Source organism: Psittacula echo, assembly GCF_963264785.1.
Source record: "Psittacula echo genome assembly, chromosome: 4".
Taxonomy (NCBI): domain Eukaryota; kingdom Metazoa; phylum Chordata; class Aves; order Psittaciformes; family Psittacidae; genus Psittacula; species Psittacula echo.
The window spans coordinates 111378263-111399649 of record NC_137738.1 but is presented as its reverse complement, the minus strand read 5'-3'; the positions used below and the strand labels follow the sequence as shown (position 1 = coordinate 111399649).

The 21387-nt window shown below is 42.0% G+C and overlaps 1 protein-coding gene across 7 annotated transcripts in view; it reads left to right on the top strand.

Annotated features, from left to right (window-relative positions):
• VPS54 (VPS54 subunit of GARP complex) overlaps positions 1-21387 on the top strand; it is a 55132-nt gene that overhangs the window by 26927 nt on the left and 6818 nt on the right. For 4 of the 7 annotated variants that reach the window (XR_013956575.1, XM_080615213.1, XM_080615214.1 and 1 more), the window contains 13 exons: positions 1968-2023; positions 3832-3928; positions 4398-4732; positions 6413-6542; positions 6989-7170; positions 7847-7959; positions 9208-9271; positions 11206-11311; positions 14472-14559; positions 16078-16199; positions 16311-16391; positions 19764-19871; positions 20782-20876. Coding sequence is in view for 4 of the 7 variants with exons in the window: in XM_080615213.1 (XP_080471339.1) it covers positions 1968-2023; positions 3832-3928; positions 4398-4732; positions 6413-6542; positions 6989-7170; positions 7847-7959; positions 9208-9271; positions 11206-11311; positions 14472-14559; positions 16078-16199; positions 16311-16391; positions 19764-19871; positions 20782-20876 (1577 nt within the window). In the remaining 3 variants the exon portion in view is untranslated. Of the gene's footprint in view, positions 1-1967; positions 2024-3831; positions 3929-4397; positions 4733-6412; positions 6543-6988; positions 7171-7846; positions 7960-9207; positions 9272-11205; positions 11312-14471; positions 14560-16077; positions 16200-16310; positions 16392-19763; positions 19872-20781; positions 20877-21387 lie in introns of those variants that run through there. The other 3 variants (XR_013956576.1, XR_013956577.1, XM_080615215.1) reach the window with 3 other exon arrangements.

Genomic DNA, 21387 nt, shown 5'->3' with positions numbered 1-21387 from the left:
TCCTAGTACAGTATGCTATTCTTATAAACCAGATTGGGAGCCTAGCTTTTAAAAGCTGGGATTTTTGTTTTTAATTATTATTTTAAGGCTTTTATTTTAAAACAACAGATTAGCTTTCCCTATCCACTCCCAGGGTTCTGTTGATTTGGTTGTGAGTGGGCATAGATAACACAGGCCCACATTGCCAGCATTGTGGCAGAATTAGAAGACAGACAGTGATGTGTGTGGCTGCACCAGCACTTCCTGTAAAGGACTTGGTGATGATGCAAGTACTTTCTCACTTGACTCCAATACAATTTAAATTGAGTTAAGCACTTCTGTACCTTGTTCTCTCTCTGCCTGAAAGCAGTGGAATGCTGGACCAGGTCATTGCCCTCCTCCCTGAAAGATCAGCAGAGGGTGTGAGTGAACGCTGCTTTCTAGTCATGCTCTATTACTGTAAGCCTGAAAAAACAAAGGCATACAGATGTGCTCTGGGCCTTCATATAAGGATTAACACCAAAGAAAAATACGCATGAATTAATAACACCAGGATAAAACTGTTCATCTGCCCATCAGACTCCATTGGCTTTTCACTTGCCTGTATCAGCAGTCATAAGGGGGCTTTTTTTTTCCCCTTTAAATTCTTTGTTTAGTTGCATAATAGGTAGGCTTTTCCTGTTCTACTGGGAGCATTTGTCTTTATGTTGGATTTTTCAGGTGTCATCTCTGCTCGTCAAATAGACAAAGTTTAATTAACCTGCAGTGTAAGTTTGTATTGAATAGGGAAAATAGGATTGGAGTACTTTCATGTGGTTTGTGCAACACGTATTGTGGCCTATTGTCTTAACTCTTAGGTATATATTTCTTTAATAAGGAAACTGTTTCCTTCCCATGTCTCAAATGTGCTTCCTGTTCAAATTCATTGCTTCGCTGGCTCTCATTAGTAATTTGGTAGCTCTTTAAGGCCAGAGAGGTGAAAGAGCAGAGGTTTGTAAGCACCAAACACACTGCATAGTTCAAAACCAAAGTGTGTTTTTAAGAAGCTTCTGTACTGACCACCATTATTCAAAACACATGTAGAATCCATGTAGCTTGAGGTGGCAGCCCCCAGTCGCCATTTGGATTGTACATACTCACTTAAAGGCAAGATGAGTTCAAATGCTACTGACTCATTTGATCAGGTTATTTATTGATTGGCATTTGGAAGAAAACACCTAATTCAGTCTGAATGGAGGTGATTTGTACCTGGGGCTTGCAAGTAACGTGAAAAGAGATCAGTGAAATTGCTGTACAACAGTTGATGTGTTTGGAATGAAAATTAATTGTGCTGGAGACCTGAAAAGAAACTGGCCAGTTTTGTGTGTAGTTGAAGAGCAAGTGTCCTTTGAGGAAAGGCCACAGCGTAGCAATAAAGATGGGGAGCAATCTAGAGACAGAGGCAGGCGGTGAAGAGAACAGACAGCAAATACCATGTCTGCTAGTAGAGCAGTTGAAACTGGGGCTGCCTTAACATTTGAAAGCAGAGGACTGTAGGTGTGTGCTTCCACGCTTCCCTGGTGCTGTTGTAGGTTAGTTCTAAAGTCCTGTATTTAAAGGTGAAAAGTCAGCCAACATGTTCCAAAGTCAATCACTTTGGAAGGAGGAAGAATATGGCTTCTAAAGCACCTGACGTGGGAGATGGTTTTGAAACAGTGCTTAGCATCCATGCGCAGCAAAGCAGGTACCTTTGAGATGGAGCCAGTGTAGCCTCCAGAGCTTTGCTACACAGTTGGGAACATTTTGATCATCTGTGTTTTGCAAATAGACATTTTTGGGGGTGGTTTGGGGGTGGTTCTTGTGGGGGCTTTGTTGTTTTTAGAGAAACAAGTTGTTAAATGATACAAATTTATCTTTATTATTTTGCTTGTGTCTGTGTTATAGAACTCAGCAGCAGTTAGAAAGAAGCTAAGATCTCGTTTTGTTTTTTCCCCCTTTAATTTTGACAGTGTGTGGTTAATACGGTATCGCAGATAGAAGAAATAGATACAGAAGTGGTTGTTAAGTAAGTATACAGCCAGATCTTTTTTTTTTGGTGCTGGTGGTTGGGGATAGGAGATGGATGTTGTTTAGCATAGGTAAACTTAACATTCTCATTTATGGTTAAATGTCCCCATAAGGATTATCCTTCTCTTTCACTTTAAGCCTCTGCTTCTGTTCGCCTCTGTGAGAATATTGTGTATTCCCCTTCTCATTCAAATTCTTATGTGACCTTAAACTTACCTGTAAAATAAATACTAGAATTCAGAGCATCTCATTGTATGAAGCATAAACTGTTGTATTTAGGCATGTATTTCTTAACTACTTGAAAGCATTTCCCATTGTCATAACTTGGGATTTTGTACTAAAATGTGTCAGTAGTTTCACTACATCCTGCATAAATGAGAATGGGAGTCATCCAGAGAGGAGACCAGGCAACTTCAGCCCTAGAACTGGGCCAGCAGGAACCTCACAAAGCCCAACAAAGGCAAATGGCAAGTTCTTGGCATCTTGTGTCTTGGGAGAGGAGCAATCCTTTGCAAGAGGAGAAGACAGAGCTGGCTGGCTTCAGAGCAGCTTTGCAGGGCATGAGCTGCTGGAGAACTGTTTGACCATGGACCAGCAGCATGTCCTTGGAGCCGCAACCTGGGCCATGTTAGCATAGCCTGCGGGTCAAGGAACAAGAAAGACATTGAGATCCAGCAGAGGCCACTGGGTTGGGTTGGCTGAGGCTGAGGCATGGAGTGTAGGAGGAGCAGCCAAGGGAGCTGAGTTCTCCACCAGCCTGGAGAGGGGAAAACTCAAGGCAGAACTGGCCACAGCTACCCCATGGGAGGGTTATAGCAGAGCTGTAGACAGAGCCAGGCTCCTCTCAGAGGTGTGCAGGGGAAGGACAAGTGGCAATGAGCACATGAAATATGAGAAATGCTAATTGAATCTTAGGAGAAATGTGATCCCTATAAGGATGGTCAAACACTGGAACAGGGGCCCAGAGAGTCTGTGGGATCTCTGTTCTGGGACATTGGCCTTTGACTGGGCATGGTCCGGAGCAGCCCAGTCTGGTTGGACATGCATTGAGCAGGGTTTGGACAAGGCATCTCCAGAGGCCTCTGCAGCTACTGTTTTGCTGGAGCTCTGCAATTCATTTTGCTGAGCAAAAGGTTACTCTGAAGTAATAAAAACAGACCAGCTGATAAAGCAAAGTGAGTGGCAGAACCTCCATGGGATTCATACCTGATTGGGAAAAGACTGGGCACAGGGTCGTTTTTAAACACCGGATATTTGCTCACCGTTCTCCAATGTTTAATATTCTGCTGTTGGGTTCTAACTCTGTATTACAGGGTTTAACTTTCGTTCTGTCAGTGACTTTTCTGCCCTCTGCCACAAACAGCTGACTTGCACTTTCATAGCAGAAGTGGTCTCATTGCAGTGCAAAAAAAATGGGCTTAATAACACAGCTCTTGTAACACAAAGTATTTTCTTCCTTTTTTTTTGTTTCTCCTTTTCCTCACATGATTTGTGAAAATGTTATTAACCCCTCCCTTGTTGGTAATGCACACTTATCCCAGGGAAAAGAACATTATTCTCTGGAAAAAACTAAATGATAAATGTGAGGCTTTCACTGTGTTAGTATGATCTATTTTCATGTATCTCCTTTTCCATTCTGCTTGCATACCTTGTGTTGATAGTGACTGTTGTTCAGGTGATGTCTGTTGTTCTGCCAGATAAAAGTCTACACGGTTTTCCTTGTATTTACAGTATTTTTTTCTATGTGCCAGTAGGCATCATGGCCAGTCAGCATTTCTGCTTTACTGAGTACTGCTCTTTTTTTAGGCTTGCAGACCAAATGAGGATGATGAATTTTCCTCAGTGGTTTGATTTACTGAAGAATATTTTTTCTAAGTTTACCATCTTCCTCAAGAGAATAAAGGTAAGACATTCATTTACCAAGAGCTTCACATAGTTCAGACATGAGATGGAATGAAGCTACTTCTCATTCAAAGTCTTAAGATGTTGGGTTTGCTTATGGAGTTTCAAACTTTTGATTGAAAGAAGGATATGTGAATATCAGCATTAAGGACAAAAATGATTAGTGCTAACAAAGAGAGCAGTGGGAAGGAGATAATACCTCTTGTTGCATGATTAAATCCATTTCAGGCTGCTAGGGATTAGGACAGAACTTTTGTATGTGTTAGATTGCTCCAAATGAGGTTTCTTTCACCATTCTGATATTGGTTACGGGCCTAGACAGATGGGTCTGCCTCTGAATGCCAATTACAGAACAGAAAATAAAGCTGGGATTTAGTGTAGTTTTGTAGGTAAAAGAAAATTTTCTAGCATAAGCCTGTGGCACAGAGTTTTGGGGTTTTTTCTGTAATAAATGTCATATTTCTTTCTAGGCAACATTAAATACTATCCGTAGCGTGGTTTTCTTGGTTCTAGACAAGAACCAAAAAAACAGAGACCTGGAGGACACCTTACAAAAGAACTCTAAGGACAGTACGGTAGACACAGAAGTGGCTTACCTGACTCATGAAGGCATGTTCATAAGCGATGCATTCAGCGAAGGGGACCTCCCGCCTGTAGCAGCTGACACTACCTCTCAAAGAAACACTTCTCCAAACAGTGAGCCCTGTAGCAGCGATTCGGTTTCTGAACCAGAATGCACTACTGATTCCTCATCCAGCAAAGAGCAAACCTCGTCTTCAGTTACTCCAGGGGCAGTAGAGATGATGTGAGTAAAAGCACAACTTTACGACATGTCAGAAACAAGGTGTTAGGTGCAGGCAGTTGTTTCTAATGATACAGTAGAAAAATTACCTTGAGGAAATGTGCTTTTCTAGGTAAGTGCAGTGGCTCTCCACCATCACCCCTAAAGATTGTCATCAGATTGCACTGTCCCCAGGCCGCCTTTGTTTCTTTTATTTGCCTTATTTTCACTTCTGTGTGTATTAGTATGGGGACTGATTACGTCACTTCTTACAGAAAAGGACCCTTCTCCATATGCTCTGCTGGGGAGCCCGCTTCTTTAGAGAGCAGGAGAGATGCAAACCTGGCCTACATGAAAGACATGGTTTGTCATGCCTTTAACAGGCAGAAGCATCTTTGTTCACTGAGGCTGTTTTTATACTGGGTTTTTTTGTACGCTGGCTTTATGGAACAAATAAAATTCCATAAAGCCATCTAAGTAAATAAATAGATAAATTCTATAGAAAAATCTGCTCTTCATTGTCACTGTTTAATTATGGTTAAATAAATCCATCTCGCTTGTTACCCTGCTGAAAGATGGAAGGTGGCAAGTGGCCTGCTTCCTCTAGCTGATTGGTACTCAAGTGTCTACACTTGTGTGTTGTAGGCAATTGTCAGCTTTGAAAGAAACCTTTTCCTTCAAATCAAAATGCCGCTGAAGGAGTTAGATCTAAAATAAATATATAAATAAAAATCCGAGCTTCTGTATGTCAAAACATCTGTCGTATGCTGGAAGAGAAATGCAATGTGGAGCTTAGGGCTAGAGTGAGGAGCTGGGAAGGAGGAAGGGGTTGGATCTGAACTGGTCTGGAGCACTTTGCCAAGTTTGCTAAAAATACACCACCCAGTTAGAGCTCTTGAGCAATAAAGTTGTTTCTGAGGCTGGTTGCATAACTTTGCTCTGAAATGAACTCGCTTCATCCCTCTTCTGGTTTTCTTTCCACCTCTGCTCTGTGTTTGGAGCAGACTGATAAAATTACACAGTTAGAACAATGTTAGCCCAGTTGTTGCTCTGTAGCCTCTCAGGTTTTCTCTCTCCTCTCATACTGACTCTTAAGTAACCACACCAGACCAGAAGATTATCTTAACTAATCGCATGAATGTCAGGGTTGTGCTAATGGCTGGCCTCAATACAGTAGGCAATCACAAAATATGTTTTTAAAAAGCACTAAATTAGGAGCCTGAAGTGTAAAGAGCTAATAGAATGATAATCTATAGACCAGGGTCATGGGGAGTGCAGAGTATATGTTTTAGGCCTTACACTTACATTGGAAGAAAAATGTGATATATCTGTCATATGCTTGCAGTGCTCAAGTGTTACAGGAGCTGGGTAAATTTTAGCTCAGTAAATAATATTTATTGTATTTAATATTTATTGTATTAGTAATGACTATGTTGTGTTTTCTCTCAGACTGTTAATAGTAATTAGAGTGTGGATTTAAAACAAAATATCAGAATGTGCACTTGTGCATTTCCTTGTTAAAGGGTCTGACATGACACTGACAGCAACTTAGGAGATCCCAACTGTACACCAAGTGACTTTAGTGATTAACTGACTGTCTGCATTTGACAGTTGCTGCAAGGCTCTTTCTTCCTTCAACCTGTGAGCAGAAATACTGTTTTTCTGATAAACTGATGCTCAACCAATTGGTTCTGTCATTTATAGGATCAGTGATGACATGAAGCTGACTGACCTGGAACTGGTCAGGCTGGCGAACAATATTCAAGAGTTACTTTATAATGCCTCTGATATCTGCCATGATCGTTCAGTCAAGTTCCTCATGGCAAGAGCAAAGGTAAGCAGCATGGCTCAGACTGCTGTTGGTGTCTCATCCTTAATGAGAATTTACTCTAAGTTACTGGTTTAATGTGTAAGAGTTCTGAAACAGCATTCTCAATTGAGATTAAGTAACCTAACCATTCTGTGAACTGTTCCTGCTGCCTCAGGCACTTGATCTTAATGCCCAGAGCACACAAGCATTAACATACTGTCTCATTGTAAGGCAATGTGGGTTTCTGCTGCTTTCTTGTTTCAAATATCCTGACTTGCTGTCTTTGAAGCTCCATGCAGAGAATGCAAATGTATGACAAGGTAGCAGCTTGCACTGCAGTCTGCCTTCTGTGTCCTATATAGGGTTAAGTAATCTGTCTCTTAAAATACTAGTAGCCGCAAGACATGCTGATGAGTTATTTCTTTACATTTCTGAATTTGTCTCCTTACAATGGTTTCCTTTGCATGTAGGATGGCTTCCTAGAGAAGCTGAATTCCAATGAGTTTGTTACTCTTTCTCGCTTGATGGAAGGCTTTATCTTAGATACTGAGCAGATCTGCGGCAGGAAAAGTATGTCCTTGCGAGGAGCACTGCAGAGTCAAGCCAACAGATTTGTGAACAGATTCCATGAGGAGAGGAAGACGAAGCTAAGGTATCTGGGTAGAAGATCTTTGTGTTCTTACGTGAATAACTTTATCAATCGTATGCCAGGCAAACACAATTGCCTGAAGTTGCCTGAAAGACTAGTAAGCCAGAACACTGGTACTTAAGAGCAGGGGGTGAAAAAAACTGTATTAAACACCAAATGTTTTCAGTTGGTTTAGACTTCTACTGTTTTCATAATTCCATTTCTTCAAACTGGATTGTTACACACTTAGAATCATACTTACCAAAATGAGGACAGTAATTAGCTACAGGAAGTACTCAAGACTGATATTGAAGGGCAGGATTGCTTTGTCTTAGGGGTTAAGTAGTGTGCATCAAGTCTGTTCATTCTCATCCATCAAAAGCTCTTAAAATTCCATTATTTACACATTACTTCAGTGGCAGTGATCTCTTAAGAATCTTTATTGCCTAGTGAAGTCTTTTGTCCTCTATGATAGATGGAATGAACAAACTGATATCTCTAAGCCAACGCTGTGTTTTTCTGGTTTGCTCTTGCCAGTTGTTGGGCACCTCTTTCTAATCAAGATGAATAGCATAACATTTTGGGCAAGTGGCTTTGTTTAAGTTACTGTAGCTTTGATTCCTTAGTATTACAGGCAGGAGAAGTGTCAAGACAAGGCATTTCATTTTCTCAGCCTCCTCTCTTTTGTGTTTTTAACTAGCCTGCTTTTGGACAATGAGCGCTGGAAGCAAGCTGAAGTTCCTGCCGAGTTTCAGGATCTTGTTGATTCAGTGTCAGATGGCAGAATTTCTCTTCCTGAAAAAAAGCCAGCAGGTGTGTATTTTCAGACCTACTGTTAGCAGAGTTATTAGCAGCAAATGTTGCTATGCTATAGAATGTTGATGGACGTAATCCAATGTCACTCTTGATCTGTGTTTGCTCGCTGTCTTTGAAACTTCTAGTGCTGAACTTAAAAGAGTATTTATTTATTGAAACCCATTGAAGTGTTAGCACAGGGAAAGAGCTACTTTTCTATACAAGTATTCTCAGTGTAGAGACTTACAGTCTTTGCATAAATTTAGTCTTTCCCCAGAACATACCACTGAAGTGTTGCAAGGGACCAAGGAGCACGAGTATGTGCTCAGCCCCCTTGTGTTAAACAAAGCTTGCTCCTTCACATTACTTCATCTGCCAGTTGTTCAAATGAAAGGCAGTGCTATGTGGCTGCTCATGGAAGTGAAAACTCATGTACATTCAATTATTTACCTTGCCACAGAAACCTCGTTTGAACTCAGGCAAGTCATTTTTTGATCCTCATGCCCCATTTCCCTGTGTGCGAAGTGGGAATGGATAACTCATTCTTACCTTGTGGGGATACTCATCCAGTATTGCAGTGATTAATATGTGTGAACAGCTAGAAGAAGAAACCATACATAGAGGGGAAGGAAAATGGCAGTAGATGAGTGAGTGAAAAGAAAATAAGGTAATGTCATGGTGGAGAAACCCTGACCTTTCAACAGGTATATACCAGATACAGAGAGTGTATTAGGCAATAATCACTCCAGTTATTGAACACGACACCAAAATATGCTCATCGACCATTGCTCTTAAACTAAGCTCTTGCAGCTTCCTTCAAGAAGATAGGAAACTTGTGGCATCAAAAACTGCATCAGGAAGAGCTTCTGCTATGAAGCCTGAGGAAGAAGTGTTTGAAACTAAAATATTAATATACACAGCAAGTCATTTGAGAATGTATAGTAGAAAACCCAGTGACTTTTTTATTCTTTTCTTCTTCTATTTGTAACCTTGTATTTGAAGTTTCTAATTACATGACAACTGTGGGGCTTTAGGGGATTTTTGGTCTAAAATATTAGCAGATGACAAAGTAACTTTACAGGTTGTACTAATTAGGGTGGGTGACCAACTGTATAATAAATACTGTAAAAGAGAGCAGTGCTCCAAGGACTGACAGTGTTTTTTTCCAAGACTTAGCAAGGGAACACTAGGTTTTTAGAAACTAGCATTTTTTGTACTTGTTTTTAGTTCAACTCGTCCCTTTTCCTTTCTTGTCAACATATCTAGCTACTGAAGAAAGAAAGCCAGCTGAATTCCTTATTGTTGAAGGACAAAAATATGCAACAGTTGGGTAAGATGCACTCTTTTATCAGTGCGTTAGTTGGCAAGAGCTTTTGAGTAGAACTGTGATGAATACTAACAGCTTTAACAGTCTTTCAAAGATAAAAAAACCCTTCTTTTTCCACAGACTAGTTTCTGTTTTGTTCCCAAACAGTTCTAAAACGTTGCAAGCTCTTCTGTGCATTAAAATGCTGTTTCTTCTCTGAATTTATGGTTTCATTAGTTTTTATTTCCCCTACCCCCCAATTATTTAATGAAAATACATAGTCAAGAAAATACAGGTTGTCTTCATGCCACAGTTGTTATTTCTTGCAGTATAGGTTATCTCTGTCAAAATCATAGAATCACATAATAGCTTGGGTTGGAAGGGACCTTTAGAAGTCATTTAGTCCCCATCCCTCTGCTAAAATACCTGTTCCCATCCTTCTTATAAGCCCCCTTTAAGGACTAAAAGGCTGCAATAAGGTTTCTCCAGAGCCCTCTCTTCTCTACACTGAACAGCCCCAAAATACATGAGTCTGCTAGTGAATGATTGCTTATCTTACTCAGGATAAGAAATAAGATATGGGCTGTCTCAGAAGCTGCATATGCTATTGCTTTGGATTGGAAAGTAGTTTCTTAAAGCTGGTTGTATCAAAGACATTTTAAAATATGATACTCACATACATTTTTCATTTAAAAGCATGCTGTGTTTCCAACAACTGTGAGGCTTGAGCATTAGATATGCATGAGAGCATTTTTGGGGAGGGAGTAAAACCTGAAAGATCTCACTCCCCAGAGTCTTAACATCAATTTACCCCAAACTTAAAAGTTCTGATTTACATAATGTCTTTGACCAGCTGTCATTTTATGAGTTGCTTCACGATGATATCATTGTTCAATTAGAAGCAGAAGCTGATGGCTCAGAATTTCTGTGCCAGCCAACTGATATCATTGTAAAAGATCATTTCAGGTTGAGTAGAAGCATTTGAACATGCTTTAAAGGATAAAATTGACTTAATGGATGATGTGTTTGATAATCCATCTCTGCTTATTTGAAACTTGATATATTTGGCTTTGTGAAGCAATTGTCAGCTTCATGTTGGTGCAAGTATTTGTTTCGGTTCTGCACATTTTTGCATAGAGTTTCATTGTATTTAATCAAATAAAATGCGTTCATGAAAAGAAGCCCAAATAATTCTCCAGGTATTTATATTCCAGTTCATTGTGCATCATCCTTCTGCACTCTGCTGCTTAAAGGAAGAAAGAGATTTAACTTTTTGAAATGTTAGAATATCTACTCTGGACATTTGATCTTGCCTTTGTTTTCTTGCCCTCTGCGTATTTGAATTCAAAGGAGCATACCTGCTCTTTGTGGAGCTTTCTGGATTCCATCCAGTAGCTCCCAAATTCTCCAATGTCTGCTGAATTCTAGGGAAATTGCAGGTGTTGAGCATCTGAATTTTGGTGCCTTTTCTTCAAAGCTGCTTTCTGTGTTTGTGAATCCTTAGCATTCATTGCATCCTTTTCAGTGGTGGTTATTGTCTATGTTCTCTAGATTTTTATACTTGCTCAAAGTTGGCCAGAATTACGCAGCTGATAAGGCAGGAGCTTTGCATTATTTCTCCCCTGTCAGCATCTACATGAAGACTTTTAGTTCCACTAAGAACCACTAGTAGCTTTTTTGGAGATTAGAAAGTTATATCAAGGAACCTCAGAGATTTTCTCTCACATATGTTAAGTACTTTTCCAGATGCCACCCTATGGAGCTGGGTATTCTTTATAACCATCTTTATGTGTATCTTCTTCTATGTTTTACTTCTATGTTGGATCAGTTCATGGGTTTATTTAATGCTATAATGTGTAGCATTAGGTAACTTTCTGTCAGCATGACTGGCCCATGTTTGATTTTTTCCAACATGTTCTGTGCACTGAGATGACATTTGGCTGTTTCCTCTCTTGTAGGACAGTATTGCTGTTAATAAGAATAATCCTTGAGTACTGCCAGTGTGTGGATAACATTCCGTCCATCACCACTGACATGCTTACCCGCCTGTCCGATTTACTGAAGGTATGGCTCCAGATGTATCATCTGTGCTAAGCAGGGATATCCAGGGCAGAGAATGTGTCTCACTCTGTGATGCTTCACATGTTTTTATGATTTCATATAAATTATACAAATTGTCTATAAATGATTGTGTTTGTTACTGTGCCATAAGGTGGCCTTTTAAACTAAGGGCATTAAAGATGCAATTGGTTATGTGAATTAACTTTGGGAAGGCTGCCTTTCCTCTTGTTTAATTGGAAATCCCATCTAGTTGTACTTGTCATAGCTGCTTGTCCTTCAGGCTGGGTGTAGAATTAATGCTGCTGAAGAAAAAGAAGTTTGCTCTCAGATGCCGCAGAGGTTTATCTATATTCAGGGTGGAAACAAGTCCCTGGGTTTTTACAAGTCAGTAGAGGTATAGTTAGTAGAAGCATGAAAAATAGTATGGGATGAAGCTTCTGTTGTAAAATGTAAAGATGATGAAAGACCAGAGCCTGTTTGTCATTTATTTCTCACTTGACAAGAGAAAAGCTGGTAAAGCACATACAGAGCAAGAATGTAAGTAAACAATAATAAACGGAGCACAAGAATGCACCTTAAAATGGTCATATATTTATATAGGCTTCAAAACCTAGCAGTTAATTTATTTCAAGGTTAAGATTAACAGATTCTACTCTTCAGAAGTATATTGTACTTAAGGTAGGGGCAGGGAAGGTGCAACACAGCCTGAGAGATGGATCTTTAAATAATCCTCCTGTTGATAGTTCTTACCTGAATAACCAGATGCAGATACACTCACTCCTGTAGGGAGGAACCATTCAGGTTCATCCATGAACCTTTCCCTTTGAAAGCAATGTCCAGGGCAAATCAGTAAGCCTGGACCTGGGGATGCCCCTCTTCACTAGTTTTCCAGTTGCTGCTTCACTCAAGTCTGGCAGCACCTTTTTGCAGGCAGGTAGAATAGCAGCAGATGCCTCAGACATGGCCAGATTTGCATCTACTTCTCTCTCCCTACCGTATCTTGTTCCAGCTCTATGTATTTTATTTTATTGCTCAGTAGTCACACATCATATGCAGTTTAAATATTGTATTTCCTATCTGGCAGCAAGGTCCCATCAGTTGGAAAGATGACAAGAACAGCTAGCAAAAACAAAAGCTCATTTTCTACTGCTTTGAACAAAGTAAGAGCCATTCATTTGTCCTTGCAGGTCACTACACATTTTGACAGCTGTCAAAGCTTGCAAGCTTTGGAGGTAGCAAGATATGATAGAAACTGCAGAGAGTTTCCATTTAGTGGAATTCCAGGTCGTTTTGAGCTGTGGCTGCAACCAGAGTGAACTGGCACCTATTTTATCATGGATAAAAACATTATCATAGTTCCTGGTGTTGTCTAGGTGGTGCAGACAAGAGAGGGCTTGCAGCCACAGTGCCAGAACACAGGAATGATTTCCTCCAAACAGTCACAAGGAGGGGATGTTGCTCTTTCAATTGTTCAGGCATGCTGCTCCCTCACTGTTTTGTCTGCAACAGGCTATCCGGTAACTGAGTAATATGCACAATAGGCAGAGGGAGAGGATGAGTGTCTATCATGCTTTATAAAACATGTTTTTAATGGTCTGCCACAGTCAAAGAGTTGGCACTATAACTTCAGAGAAGCTTAGGCTGTGTAGGATGCAGGTCTTTGGCTCAGTGGATCTACTACTGAAGTCCACCAGGAGGCATAAGAAAAGGTTTTGCTTTGCAGGAGGAGGAGATGAAATAACTGTCAGTTTCAGAACCTGACTTCTGTCTGAGAGCAGAGTAGATTATGCCTCTCAGGTCACGGACCACACGTATTTCAGGTTCAGTTGTGGCACTAGGTCTGGGTTGTTTTTCTGGCCCTGGGTACACCACTCTGGCAGCCCAGAGCAAGTGTGTGGGGTTCACAGAGCTCCTGAGTTTTGGGACTGACTCAAAGCAATAGCCAGAAAAATTGTTTCCTGTTTTTACCTGAGCTGGGTTGAACTTTTGGGTCTGTTCTTGCATTACTGTGAAGCAAGACCTGTGAAGCAGGGTTGTGTGCCACCAGAAAAAGGAGCTCTCTGTGAGTGAAATCCTCTGTGTTGCAGACACAAGCTGCAGGGTGATCTTGTCACAATTCTTGTGAATCTTTCTTCACGTGCATGACAGAGTCAGCCCTTTGTAGGTTTTTGTCTCCCAGTTTCCACCCCAGTGTCAACAGGACAGTTCTGTTCAAACATGAGCCCTGGGACTTAGTGCAGGAGATCAGGGACAGCAGCAATGGCTCCCCTGTCTCTACTGCATCACCCAAGCCACTCTAGATTGTCTGGTGTCTCAAGCTGCGTGATGGAGCAGAATTCCAAAATAAGACAGAATATGCTAACAGGAACTGTGTTACTGCCCAGAGACTTTGCTGGCCTGTGTGCATGGTGATAACATTTTTCCTGGAACTAAGGAAGATCAAGTCATGAGTTGTCCACTATATCTGGAATTCTTACAAAACTGGGTTTTGACATGGCTTAACATCATCTGTGCATAATTTCTTAATCTTGGTATTTTATAGTGTTACAAACACAGATTGAGCCACCTCAGCAGCAGCGAGTTGCAGTGCTTTCAAGTTTTCTGTAACATCGGAAGTGGGGAAGGTCTAGAGCCAGAACAGAAACTTGTTCTTTTCATATTTTCCATTCTGATATTGCACTTGCCTCCTCTACTTAGCAGAAGTAGTGAGATCCTTACCCTTCACTCCATCCAAGGCCCTGATATGAGAAGCAGGTTTTATAGATTCCTAGTACGAAGGTGGGTTTGTGTGCAGCTTTCAAAGCAAGGCTGTAGCAAGTCTGGCTTGCTGCTTTTCTTCCACACTCTTGAAACCTCACCCAAAGGTCTCATAGAGAAGCAGAGATTAGTCCCCGGTATTTCCCTTTGCTGAAATGCTGCCTTGAGTGCTCTAGCATAAGCTGAGTCAAAAAATGCTATGGGCCAGTGACTATTGAGTGTAGTTTTGTCTTACTAGTTAACAGTTGTGGACTCCTCTGTAGTACAGAATATGAAACTCTGGAAGTGGCCTTCATAATAATCTATTTAATCTTGCAGAGTTCTATTGATGGTATTTCTAAGCTGTGGCTATGTGTAGTTAAAGAGTCAGCATATGTTTTCACTGCCTGTTTTTTCTTTCTCGCAGTATTTCAACTCTAGAAGTTGCCAACTAGTGCTTGGGGCTGGTGCGTTACAAGTTGTTGGTTTGAAAACAATCACTACAAAAAACCTAGGTATGGATTTCTACATTTTAAAATCTCAAAAACACCCTTAACATTTGTGTTAAGTTATGTTTGCTGGTGATGCGCATGGCACACAGGGTAGTAAGCCCTTGCTGGTTAGGCTGTAAAACATATAAAAGCTGATTGTCTGATTAAGGGATGCAGGAAAATCCATACAGTTCCTTTGCTGTCTACTGGACCACTTTAAATGTAAAACTTTGCCGTGTTACATGAAGGAAACAAGAACAAATATACAAGCTAGGAAGTTTTCCATGACAATGTTTTGACTGTGGGAAGGTATAGCTGCTTTTTTGGTGGTGACTTAGGCATGCTTGGGAGCTGCTTAGTGTTCAGATCTTGAGACTGGGGATAGGTAGAGGAATGCAGCCAAACCCCTGTCTCCCTGTGCATTTCGCTGAGCTGTGCTGTGCTGTCTGCTCCATGGTGCTGTATTCTGTCATGCTGTGTCCACACATAGCTCCTGTGGGTTATAACCACGTCAGTAATGCACAGCGGGATTTCTGTGGGTGGCTCTGGATCAAGCAGTCTTTATGTGGCTGAATGTCCTGGCACAGTCAGGTAGCTCAAGGACTCCATGGCTGTTTGCTGAATCCAGATTATGATGTGGGTTAGATTAGAGTTTCTTGTTTTCAGTGTGCAGCTATTTAGCTGAATTGCCAGCTCCAGCTTACCCGCCTGGACTGCCTTAGCTGCTTTGAGGATCTAAGAACTAGGTGCCCTGTTCCATGCTCCAGAAAAGTCTGACATGCTACTTGAGACCCCCAGTTTTAAACTGTCTCCTGATATTAGGAGCCTTTAGTTGATGGTTGAAGCAGGCGTTTAAACTTTCAGGATGTCCTGATCACCAATCTGCATTTCCCTTTTTGAAGGGGAATAGCTTGAGGAGGATGAATTGAGAGGGGTCACGAGCCAAAGTGCTGGAGCAGACAACACAAAAAGAAAAGCTGGCTCAGGTCTTTGCTCCAGAAGGCTTAGCCAGTGTGGTGACCATGCTGGCACCACCATGTGTCTTTCTACTGGCTCAGGCCCTGTTGGATGACACAGGAAGCTCAGCTTTGGAAGTCCTGCTGGTGCTGCAGGCAGGAGCAGGTTATGAGCAGCTCAGCAATGGCAGGGCAGGGTGTTTATGTACTTCTCCTGCAGAAGAAATATTGATGCCTTGAGAATGGCTGCTGCCAAGGTTAGGTAGCTGATGAGTCAGGTCTCTCCGATGTCTGTGTGTGCTCAGGGCTCAAAATGTCAAGTAGACACTTAAAGCCTCTTGTAAAATGAGTCCCTTTCCCCATATCTTACAGAAGCTGGGTGTGATCAGCCAGGTACTAGTCTGGTGCATTCACTAGGTAAGGTTTCCCAGTGGAAACAAACACCTCCTGTTTTAAAAACTGAATAAAGGCATGTTAAGTTGTCAGATCCGTTATTTATGTTAAAGGGGATACAGTCTGTGCAAAACGACTCTTCCTGTGTAATAATGAAGTTATTTTTCTTTTCCATTCTCTTCTGGATTTACAGCCCTTTCTTCACGTTGCCTACAGCTAATCGTACACTACATTCCTATTATCAGGGCTCATTTTGAAGCTCGTCTGCAGCCGAAGCAGTATAGCATGCTCAGGCATTTTGACCACATTACAAAGGTAATTCTTCTGGCATTTCCTAATGAAACATAAAGTTCTGCTTTTCAGGTGTGCTCTGAAGAATATGAATGCCATTAGGTAGTAAATAAAACCTGCTTTCTTCCATTACAGGATTATCACGACCACGTAGCTGAGATTTCAGCAAAGCTCGTTGCCATAATGGATAGCTTATTTGACAAACTGTTATCCAAGGTAATGATTTATGGAAATAATTACACGCTTGCCAAATTTCAACTGGAGGTCTCATTGTATACAACAATCTGGATATTTCAAATGGAGACATAGGCTTTCCTAATCGGGACTTGTTTAAGCTTCTTTAAACCGTGTAAACACAGAGCTCTGTGCTGTGCTTGTGAATGTGTTTTGTCTTTAACATTTGCCACCTGGGTGTCATTTGCCCCCACCAGAAGAAGCTGTTTGTTCTCTCCTTCAGCTGTAACTTCAGAACTGCATTGCTTGGTCCTTTGCTCTGGTGTTTAGAAACTGAAGTGCTCTCCTACCCTCAGCAGTTTTATCCACTGACAGCTCTTATCTGCAGGCAGGCTGAGCCCGTTCCTGTTTCCTGCTCTTCCCAGCGGTGCCTCTTTGGAAGTGAGGAGGGTGTAATTTCCTGCAGCTGAGGAAACAGCAGAAACTGCTGAGGAGGATGAGTTTATGGAGGGGAAGGATCAGCCCATCTATTGGGCTACAGGCCTGGGGACTAAAGGTCTGTGTTTAGCAGTGTCTGCTGTGTAGCACTGTTAATAGCTGACCCATGAAGTGCTCCTGGTGGTTTGCTTTCTGAGCGCTCATCAGTGGAACAGGTTGGTCCTGAGCTGGATCCACTCAAGGTAGAATATGCTGACAGTCTGCCCCAGGACGGGACCTCTTAGGCCCACAGATCTAATGGATAAAGAACATGAGCTTTTAAAGCTGAGTGTTTTGCTTTGGATCTTAAGCTCTTTAAAAAGAAGCTGTTCCATGACAAGTAAATCAATTCTTTAGTGACTGATTTGGTTTATTGGCATGGACCAAGCTCTTCCTTGTAGGAGCTTATGAGAAGCAGAGGTTGGGGACGGACTGATGGGGCCTGCAGGGAGACAGCTGTAAGAGCCAGGATTTCTGTCTTCTTTGCTGTTTCTATTATTTTATTGTTTATTTTATATTGTGCTTTCTCTTTTCACCTGTTTCTTTGGGCTGTTAAATTGTGTCACTGAAACTTAGGGGGAAAAAACAGCCAAAGCATTTCAATTAGGGTTCTTGTGTTTGCACTTTTAGAACCCTGGTTATGTCCTTTTTGAGAGATCAAGTAGTGATCTGCTGCTTTTTTGTTCTTTATTGGGTTTTTTTTCCCCACATATAAAAATACCTGTTCTATGAAGTAAATTGACTTTTTTATCACTTTACCACTTATGTCTTGAAAATAAGAGACAAAGGCAAGAATTTATGTTACTGATACTGAACGAGTTAGCCCACAACAGACTAGTAACACTGCTTATCTTCTTGGTGGTAGTTAGTAAGTATCCTTCCCTTGCTGTCCTTCCATCTTTACAGCCCATTCTCCCCTTCTGAGTTGGCATGAGATATAAACTGAGAATATTCCCGTCCTTTAGAGTTCTTGAAGGCTTGAGTGAGAGTGCCTGGCTCACATGAATGCAACCCACACAGCACAGGAGAAAAGGAGACCACATGTTGATTTTCCTCCATTCCTAACTTACCCTATCATTTGGCTCATCTTGTTCCTGAAATAATAAAATCTTGGCACTGAAGGCTGCGAGGAACATAAAAGCAGGAAATGTGCAAATGGGCATGTCAGTGCAACCGTGTCACTGTGTCCTTTGGTTTGTATGTTCTTGTGAGAGTCCATTTTAGTGCTGTCTGGATAAAGTGGTCACCTGCTTTGAAGTGTGTGCATATGAAGGACTAAGCAAGTGAGTTTCACAGGAGTGCGTGTCCAGCATGGTTTGAAGACTAGCGTTGCACAGTCCAGAAACCTGCTTTGTAGGAGACCAGCAGTTTGTTCCAGTAGATGGGACGTTGACCTGGCACTTGGGTAACATGGGCAAGTTACTTTCCCATTTCCAGGCTGTGCTTCCCTCTGGGAGCTCCGTGGAACAGGTTCTCTCTTCACACTGCCACAGGATGAGGCTGTGCACTCAGTGAGGCGTTTCACAACAGCATGGACAGTTCCCAGCATCTGTCCATTAACTCTGGCAGGGAGATAAAGCAGGAACAGGGTATTTGCAGCTATAATTAACATGTGAAGAAGGCGTAGGTTTTTATAAAGGGATAAATGTTCATGGAAAGAATCCAGTGGGAGTTCTGAGCTGCTCTTGGAGGTTGCTGTCTTGTGACTGCTTGGACAGAAGAGCAGTAATTTTTTCCCTGATCCCTCGTGGTATTACGGGCTGTTGACCTTAGCTGGAGATAAAAATGGCCAGCACCTCGCAGGGCTGGAGCTCATGTTTCTCTCTGATGCTGTTGCTTTTCCCCCATCACAGTGAAGAGTTTGATGTATCTGCAGCCATGCAAGAGCCATGGCTGCAGCTTGCCATTCCCCTTTGGCTTTACAACGTACTGGTAAATAGTAAATTGCTGTTGCCTAACTCTCATGCCTTGAGGCACAATCCTGTGTGCTTTGTGGTTGTCCCACACAGGGCTCCTGGAGCAATAAGCACTGTTCTTCTGCTGCTACTTCCCCTGTCAAAACCAGGCCATTGGCTTGGCCTTTCCTAAAGACTTTCTCAAAGCTCCCCATTTCTTTTATTCTCTCACACTCAGGCAAGCTTTGATCTCTTTCACAACCCAGCCCAGCGTAAGAGAGACCATCTCCTCCAGTGTGTTTGTAAAGAATTTAGTTACAACGATTCAGTTCTTCCACTGAATTGTGCAAGGCTCTGTGGGGAAGAATCACCCTACCAAAAGTTTGCTTACCAGTGTTTAACCCAGGCCTGTGCCAGCACAGCTTCTCCACCAGGAGCTGAAGGGGGATGTTGTTTGTGGTTTTTCTTTGATAAATACGGAGTTTTCAGGAGCTTCCATTCCTTTACACTTTCCTTTCCTTGTTTCTTCAGAAACTGGGACATTTATGGTCTCAGAGAAGTAGGTTTCTCTTGTCAAGTCCTTGGGGGGCACATTCCTCAGACGTAGAGCTGCTTGTCTGTCATTGACTCACACAAATAGGAAGGAGTGGGCCAGCTAGCAGGCCACATGGTGTGCATCTGTGGAGCTGGCACAGTGATTATTCTCTCTGTGTCTCTATTTCACAGGGTAGTGGAAACCAGCAAAAAGCAGTGAGCAGAGAGAAGCAATTCAGGGTAACAAAGATGAATAGACTGAGTTATGAAATCCTCAGATTTTGTACTGTTTCAAGTGTTCCTGCTTGCTTATAAAGCACGAAATGCTAAAAGACTATGATGTGAGTCCTTGGCTGAACCAGATCACGCCCAGCTTTAATTTGTAATGTCCTAAATGAACCCTGATTCATGATGGCTTTAGCAACGCAGGGCTTCAGGTTGGGAGCTCTCCTGTATAAACTGTTTTAAAGTGGTAAGAAGGAGTAACTGGTTGTGGTTTTATTTCCAGTATGAAGTAAAAGCTCCTGTTCCTTCAGCATGCTTCAGGAATATCTGCAAGCAAATGGCAAAGATGCATGAAGCTATATATGATCTCCTTCCCGAGGAGCAAACTCAGGTGAATGTTATTTTTGAGATCCAAGTAACACCTCCTATGCAAGTGCGCATGAACTGGGTAACAGGAGAGACTTCTGCTTTGTACAGGGGGGAAGGGAATTCTTTTTTGAGCCTTTGTGAAGCCCACACACTAAAGGGGTTGGCAGCAGTCACACTGACAGCTCGGTCTGAGCTGAAGGAAGTGTTTGGATGTGCAGGGAGAATGATGAGACATGCAAAAGAACTGACTGATGCCAGCGTTTTGAGTGGCATTTTAGTGCCTAGAGAGGTGAATCAATTCAGGAACTAGTACTGAAGTTCTACACAAATGGCAACACTTTGAGGCTCAAATACAGCCCTTTTAGAGAATTCTTCTGAATAGCTGCTCAAACATGGTGGCTTTTGAAGGTCCCTGAATGTATTACGCAGCAGATTGTGCCAGGTGTGCTTTCTGGGTGTTTTGTTGCAGTTATTTCTACTGCAGAGTTGTAAATCTAATGACAAGAAGGACTGAACCAGTCACTGAATACAGCAACTTGGAGCTTCTCTTTTGCACTAAATCAAATGGTCCCTTCAAACTGTTTTTCTCTTGGGGGAAAAAAGACTTTAAGTAGTCATAGTACAGGAAAGAGACTTGTTATTTTATAGCCTTAATACAAGTCACTAGATACTTCAGGAAACAGGAAAATTCATGTTCTAAAGAATGTGGCCTCTTAAGAGCAATATGTAACAATTAAGTGGGGGTGTCCACTGTCCTCTGTGGTATGAACTGTGTCTGGCCACAAAGATTAGGAGCCCAAAGGGGAAGATCATGTGAACTGCAAAACAAAAGCGAAGGTCAGTGATTTAGTGTTCACAGGGTATCTCCTCTCTGTAGGCAGTGGTGCAGGTGTGGGGATGGTTCCTCACTCTGCCTCTGTGGTTTCTTCCAGATGTTGTTTTTACGCATCAATGCAAGCTACAAGCTTCACCTGAAGAGGCAGCTGGCCCACCTCAATGTGGTCAATGACGGAGGACCTCTGAACGGGTATGCTTGGGCATTTGGGTTTTCATTGCTTACTTTAGGTGAGCAGGCTTTGTCTGCTGCAGGAAGTTGTGATTGCGGAATGCAGCCATGCTCCATGTTTTGGTATGTCCCATCTGGAGCTTCCTTACAGCAGAGGATGTGACTTGTGCCTCTGTAGCTAGGACGCAGACAGCTTAGTAATTCATTGGGAGTTGGGCATTGTCCTACTGGAAACCCGCTGTAGGCTTCCTCATTTGTGGATTGCTTTTTCTCCTCTTGTGACAGCTGTAGCCACAGTTTAATTTGCAGGAATTGTGTGATTCATGAAGCAGTTTTGAAACGTGGAGGATGACTCATGGTGCTAGCAAAGCAAATATAGGAAATGGTATTTCATCCATGCCATGGCCAGCTTCTCCACTGAAACTGGTTTTGCAGTAGAACTACATTGGAAACAGAGATGATGCTCACAGAGCTCTTCCCCTTGCCCAGCACAGCCCTCCATTGCCACAGTGGTCAGTGATGCCTCTCCTGG